Source organism: Condylura cristata, unplaced genomic scaffold (genome assembly GCF_000260355.1).
Source record: "Condylura cristata isolate star-nosed mole 26May11 unplaced genomic scaffold, ConCri1.0 scaffold00015, whole genome shotgun sequence".
In the NCBI taxonomy this organism is placed as follows: domain Eukaryota; kingdom Metazoa; phylum Chordata; class Mammalia; order Eulipotyphla; family Talpidae; genus Condylura; species Condylura cristata.
In genome coordinates this window covers 7,159,467-7,166,975 of record NW_004567116.1, presented here as the reverse complement: position 1 = coordinate 7,166,975, position 7,509 = coordinate 7,159,467, and the positions used below count along the sequence as shown (strand labels likewise).

Sequence of the window (7,509 nt, the reverse complement as noted above, 5' to 3'; positions counted from 1 at the left end):
TTAAAAGAGATAATAGGCCCTCCCTGGTGGCGCAGCGGGTTAAAGCACTGCACTTAGAAGCTAAAGCCACTTTCACATGAGATCGAATCCCTCCTGCCCCGGAGGGGACTACATGGCGTGGCAGACCTCTCCTGACCCGCCCGCTGCTCCCCTCAGCAGTGTGCTTCGTCGATCTGCCTGTTCTGCTCCCCACTCTGTCTCTGGTGAAGCCTCTCACCGCCCCTGGGCCTCTGGCCTGTACCCCCGTTCTGTATATACAAATAAATAAATCTTTAAATAAAATTTAAAAAAAAATTTAAAAAAAGAGATAATAGCAGTGCTTAAATCTTTAAATTACTATAAATATTATTGCTGAAAAATCAATACATTTTATTGTTTATTATAGTTGAAGAAAAACAATGCTTTCATATACATGGAAGACCCAGGAAAATGAAATGCCAATATGACAGATTTTTCTCTATATGCAAAGAGTGGTATGGGCTAGATATTCCCATTTCTATATACCTGTTAATTCTCCATTCAGTGTACAAACTATGACACATAGCAGTTAACTTTATTTTCTTTATTTCACAGACATTCTTTGCTGAGATTAACCAGATGTCCTTCTGACCCTTTCTTCATTTGTGTCAATGTGGGTCTCAAGCCACACTTATTTTTCATCTGAAATAGCTTTCTTATTACACAGTTTCTTAAGAGCATCTTTCATCTGTGCATTCCTCAAGGTATAGATTAAGGGATTTAACATGGGAGTTATTGCAGTGTAGAATACAGTAACTGCTTTATCAATGGGTAAAATCACAGCAGGTCTCATGTATATAAATATACAAGGCACAAAGAATAAGACGACTACTGTGATGTGGGAGACACAGGTGGAGAGGGCTTTGCGCCTGGCTTCCACAGTGTGGTTCTTCAGGGAGCGTAGAATACTCACATAAGAGATCATCAAGAGGAGGAAGTTTAGTAGGCAGATAAAGCCGCTGTTGGCAGAAACAAAGAGTCCTAGAGTGTGGGTATCAATGCAGGCCAGATTGAGCAAAGGGCTTAAATCACATGAAAAATGATCTATGACATTAGGACCACAGAAGGGCAGTCGGAAGATGAAGAAGATCTGTATGGTTGAGTGAAGAAAGCCTCCCATCCACACCACTCCCACAAGCAGGCTACACACCCGTGAGCTCATGATGGTTGTATAGTGTAAGGGCTTACAGATGGCCACATAGCGGTCAAAGGCCATTACAGTGAGTAGGATAATCTCACTACCACCGATGAAATGTTCCCAAAATATTTGACTCATGCATCCTTTGAATGATATGGTCTTCTTTTCATAGAGTGAATCTGCGAAAAGTTTGGGAGTATTAATAGAGCAGTAGCAGGCATCAATGAAGGAGAGATGGGCAAGGAAAAAGTACATGGGGGACCCAAATAATGGGCTGCTAGTGATAGTAATCACAACAAGCAAATTTCCTACCAGAGTGAAGACATAGATGAGAAAAAACACAACAAATACAATTTTCTGCATCTTTGGATTTCCAGTGAGGCCCAGTAGAACAAATTCTGTCACGTTGCTCCTAAACTCCATGTATTTCATGTAATGTTTCAGACCTGGAAAAAATCAGTGTGCTATTTATCAAATTTAACCATTCTAGTAAATGTTAAATGCTTAGGTTTATTAAGGTGCAAATTCCTCTGAGAACTATTTTTGATAGAAAAAATATTTTTGGTTCTGAAGATGAATTCTGTCACAACTGTAGACTTGAATTTTGTACACACATATTTAAGGAAGCCATGTATGTTAACCAAATCAGCTCAAATGACTGAAAGTCTATCTTGAACTAGACTGTACATACATACTGGCAGATAAAATGGAGAGAAAAGATAAAACAAGATTGTAGAGACAATGAATGAAAAAAAAAAAAGGATTTCCCCTCTATCCTTAGGGAAGTGGGGAATCATGGAAAGTAATTTAGAATAGGAGCAAAACCTGGAAAATCTTGGCTATAATTCTAGTAAGATCTTTGTGTGAACTTCACGTGGGCTGAAGTTCAGTAAGGAGTAGAAGAGAGACATTGGAAACCTAGTAGGAGATTATTCGAAGAGTTAGCATGTAATGTAATAAGATGGTGGTGAAAATACATATGAGTTGCTATGAAAACATTCAAAATACTTGTTGTATAGACCCAAAATCTTTACAATAGCTAATAATTATTCTTCTAATGATCAATTGCTATATTCAAAGTAGCAAGATTTATGCATATATTGATCCATTTAATTCTGCTCAAATCTATGCTGCTAGTACTTTGCAGAAAGAGTCTTGGAGATTTATGTTGATAATATTTAATCAGTGTAAATATTTAGCTGTTCTACATGTTTTATTGGACATTTCCTGATTTAACTATCACAAGTACATGATATGATTTCCATCACCATATTTTACTCCTTTTACACCTTATGAAATAAATGAATAGAGAAGTTATGAGCCCTGTCTAAGATCAAGCACATTAAGCCAAGGTTAGGTCAGATTATATTTAGTTTTTTACTTCTATATTCTTTCCTATGCCATCACTGTTATAATTAATACTGCTGAACTAGTAACCAACATTTAATATGATTGCAAATATCATGAGTTTATTATTATTCATATGCAAGTATATATAGAGCAATTTCATTAGCAAACACACAGATATGTTTCAGTTCCCAAATATCAACTAGAACACTATACAACATATATTGAGTCCTTTTTCAAACCCAGTTCTCCAAATCTTCAAGAAAATGAGTCCCAAAACTCTTTCATAAAATTTTGAAAATGAGTACCATAGTGGATTAATTTTTTGAACATCAAAATTTCAAGACTAGATTTCTTGTCCTTCCACTTGCAACTGCTTTAATGTGGGCATGTCACTGGCCTCCTCCCTGCTTGTTTCCTCATAAGTGCTAATAGAGACAAATAAACTTTATGGAAATGTGTATGAACATACCCACTGCCCTGCTGTAGACACACAAAGGACTTTCATTATATTTGTGAATGGACTTAGGAAATGGGATATAATTGGATTTTTGACCAATAATGCAGAGAGAAATTTCACTAAGCAAGGTGTTCCTGACACATTATCTCCAATTTCACGTTAAAAATTCTATAGAGATTCATATTATTCACAGCAACTGACCCAAGGAAGGAAATCTGTTGGTGCTTTAACTAAATAGCTGTTAGCTGATGTTAATATTCATTTATACATCTTTTCTGTTTGTAGTTATATTTAATTTGTGTTCCATTCTCATGCTGAAACTTGATTATTAAAGATGTCTCCTTTGTATCTGGTGCTAGGAATCTTAGATTTTTCATCTGTTAGATCATATCAATGCTATTTATAAATCTTTGGAAGAATGGGGTGAGGTTGAAATGTACTATTGCCATAGTGGAAAAGCCTGGAAACAAGATGCTGATTATATACAAAAAGTAACAATTTTAAATAAGCATTAGAACTATTGAAAAGCTTACCTTACAGTCCTAAGTTAGGAGTGTTTAGAACAAAGCCATCTTCAAACCGACATTCTCTTGGAATAAGTCACTTTCAGTGTGAAAGATATGGCACCCAAAGAGAACTATTCAGTTGAACCATTGCAAAATAAACACTTGCTATGTGTTTTTATATCTCAATCCTTTCCTCTATCATAGATTCTTAATGTTTCATAGAACACCTGGAATATGCATTTAGAAGGGATTCATTTGAAACACAATAGAAAAATGATCTTCTATAGATGACTCTGGTCCCACAACCCAAAAGCAGAAAGAGTCGAGAAAATACTCTCACATGTTCCATGCCACCCATGATTAGTCCGTTTTTGGAGATGTAATCAGCCAAGCTTATTTACTCGTTGGTCCACATGGATATTTAAAGGGATTTTTGTGAAGAGTCAAGGACCTTGTCTTGTAGTTTCTGCTTTTTCTCCCTGGAATTAATTATCATTGAAAGTCTTTGTCTTAGAGGCAGGTATTCTGGAGAGACAGGTTTGAGAAACACCCATTTTTGTGTGGGGAATTGTATTCCCTATACTTGGAACCTGAACACATGGCGCCTCCTGTCATTACCTGAACTTGAACTTCCCTAGCTTTCCTAGAGCAGTGGTCACCTTCCATATTAGCAATGGTGACACCTGAGATGTGGAATATTGAAAATTGTAAACAATATGTCAGAAGGAAGAAGATAAATATCAGATATTCTTATTTATATGTGTGATATAGATGAAAATAACCAGATGGACAGTTATTGCTAATCCAACTAGTATGAGCTGGTTCTCACTGGATCTGACCTGGCCAGTTTCTACTCCAACACTCTAGGGCATTTCAACTAGTTCTCACAGACTATGATGAGTTCTGATTGGTTCTAACCTAATCTGACTACATACATCCAGATCTACCTACTTCTGATTACCTGTAATAAGTTCCAATCACTATTGGCTGGTTCAGACTGATTTCTACTACTATTTCTGGCTAGTTCCAACTGCTTTGGATCTGAATTAGACCAATATTGACCAGTTTAAATAAACCCCCACTGTTGTAACCCAGTTCTCCCTGCTTCTGATCAGCTCTACCTTATTTGCACCAGTTCTGACCAGAGAAAGGATGTTGGTGTGGGAATGAAGAAGGGAAGGGGCCCAATAGAACATGGTAGGGATGTGATGGGGGGCAGGGTGTGAAAGCATACCCTTGTAGAAGGTTGATTCTGTAATTCCTTTTTTTGTGGTAGTTAATAGATGTCAACCTACTTTATAAATCTCAAAATCATAACTTGGGAATAATTAAAATAAAATTCTCAGAAAATTTCATTGTTTTCATTTTTTCCTTATGATTCATGCTTACTGTGTTAGAGCTAATGAACAGTGATCTTTGTAGTAGAGGCTTTGAACCAAATGTTCATTATGATGCTGAGAAAACATCACAAACCCAAAGTTGCTTCCTAATACATTGGTTCTTTTTGTACAGTTTTCTTCTATGTTTTAATGAAATGTTGTCCTTAAATTTCTTTATGTCTTTAATTGATGAGATTCTTTCACATAAACAAAAATGAAATTTGGTTAGTATCGGCATAGATAAATAATTATTTCACTAAACATTATAACCAAGATTAAACTTATACCAATAGTCATGCTTCTTCCTCATATTTGATTTATACTTGATATGAGTACTTCAAGACATTGCTTAGTAAAATTCAGAGGTAAAACCAATTAGCTGATAAGAATGCTGCTATTTATTTTCTTACACAGTACTCTGTTACTGTCCTACCATTTTTGGTAATAGTGTCCTGTAACTGACAAGTTCATATCATAAGTCATTTATATTTATATTTATATTTTATATTTTCACATGATCTTCATTTACCTTTTTCTTGGAATGAAGCAAATAGTTTCAACATTATTAGTTCTACTTGAAAGTTGAAGAAACAAGTTCAGAGGTTGTCAATAAAAATTAACAGGATATATGAGACTGGACATTCATATTCATGTTTATAGATGAGGGATCTCTTCTCTGTACCATATTGCTCCCTCACTGTTACCATTATCAGAGAAAACCCAGTTCTTTGAAATAAAAAGTCTTTTCAGTAAATCATGATTCTGCTACAGAGGACACTTTGCTAGGGAAAAAGTGATGGTTTCAATATGTTAACTCTCTGTTCCTAGGTATACAACATTAAAATGGCAGCACTGCTCTAAATTAATGTTTAAATAAGCAAGTCATTATTTAATTACATTGGACTCTTCAACCTATCAATAGAAAGAGCTGGCTCTCCAAAGTGTTTCTAACTTTTCAACAGAAACCTATAAAATGTCTTCGGAATATATAGGTAAAAGATGCATTTTTCTGTATATTAATGGTCTGTGTTTCTAAAACCAGATATCCTGTGTTATGAATTCAGTTTTCTACTTTTTTTTCCTCTGTGATTTGACTTGAATCTTTACCAAGTCTACCAAGAAATTCAGTGACTAAATTAAGGCTATAGTTACTATGAAAATCTTGAGCTTTCTTCATTTCAAGAATAAATAGATCTATTTGATATATGGAAAGTTGGTGTGTGACTGAGATTTATGCATAAATCCTATGTAGCACAGACAAAAATTGAAATCTCAAATTTACATAGGCTGTCATTGGTAGATATGGAGAAAGGCACAATATCATATATTCAAATATACTAAGAGCTGGGATTTCATTTGAATAGTATGGCATGTTGCCCATCTGATACATGGATTTGTATCAGATATATTTTGTATCCTAAATTGCTACTTAATTCCTTAGTGAACTTATATAATTAACAGAACTCTCATATTTTGGTGTTTCCTTGTATGTAAAATGTGTATCAGAATAATCCATTTGGCTTGTGAGAATTTAAATCTCTGCAATATATTTACAGAAGTCTCAGGCATAAATCACACTCTCACTAAATATAATTATATAGGTAGATAGACAGATACTTAATCTTCAATTTAAAAGATCAAGTCTTTAATACATTCTGTATGATCTATAATTTTTAAATATGTAAATCTCTCTAAAATCTAAAATTGCTCTTACAGATGTTTTATTTTCTGTGCAATTTCAGATATTTTCAGTTTCTGTTGTGTTTCTGGACTGAACTCAACCTCATGGAAAATCAGAACAATGTCACAGAATTTGTTTTCTTGGGGCTGTGGGAAAATAAGCAGATAGAGCTCCTTTTCCTGTTTCTGTTCCTGTTCTGTTACCTGGCCGTCTTGATGGGAACTTCATCATCCTCTTCACTGTCACCTGCAGCCACCTAATCCAGCAGCCCATGTACTGCTTCCTCTGCCACCTTTCCCTCATGGACCTCTGCTACACCTCCGCCGTGTTCCCCATGCTAATCCGGGACCTGGCTGCTGCAAGGAAAAACATCTACAGCAACTGCATGACCCAGCTCTTCACTGCTCACTTGCTGGCAGCTGTGGAGATATTCATCTTGGTGTCCATGGCTTTTGACCGCTACGTGGCCATAGTCAAGCCCCTGCACTACGTGGTGATCATGAGCCCGCACAGGTGTAACCTGCTGATCGTCGTGGCCTGGGGTGTGGGTTTCCGGCACTCTGTCGCCATCCTGTTTGTGATCCTCCATTTGCCTTTCTGTGGCCCCAATCAGAAATATCACTACATATGTGACACGAAGCCTCTGTTGAATCTGGTATGCAAAGTTATTTGTGTTGTTAATATTTTAATGATTGCAAACTCAGGGTTCATGGTAGTTGTGGTTTTCCTTGTCCTAGTAGTTTCTTACATTCTCTTATTATATAATCTGAGGACACATTCCTCCTCGGGGTGGCACAAAGCTCTCTTCACCTGCAGTTCTCATATCGTGGTTGTGGCTTTTTGTTTTGTGCATGTATCTATAGTTACATTGTCCTTTCTGGAGAACAAACATAAAAGAAATCTCAGTGCTTCACGCCTTGGCTTTCCACATGCTAAATCCTTTTATCTCCCAGAGAAATGTGGAGCTGAAAGTCACATGA

The 7,509-nt window shown here is 36.2% G+C and overlaps 1 protein-coding gene and 1 pseudogene across 1 annotated transcript; one reads left to right on the top strand and one right to left on the bottom strand.

Moving 5' to 3' along the window:
- Positions 1–649: 649 nt before the first annotated feature.
- On the bottom strand, positions 650–1,579 carry LOC101618519 (olfactory receptor 4C46-like). Its single transcript, XM_004682793.1, has one exon. It carries the CDS (start codon positions 1,577–1,579, stop codon positions 650–652), a length of 930 nt encoding a protein of 309 aa, XP_004682850.1.
- Positions 1,580–6,633: 5,054 nt separating this feature from the next.
- Positions 6,634–7,509, top strand: LOC101624109 (annotated as a pseudogene).

Coding starts and splice junctions, on each gene's coding strand:
- LOC101618519 (XM_004682793.1), bottom strand. CDS start 1,579: ATGGAGTTTAGGAGCAACGTGACAGAATTTGTTCTACTGGGCCTCACT.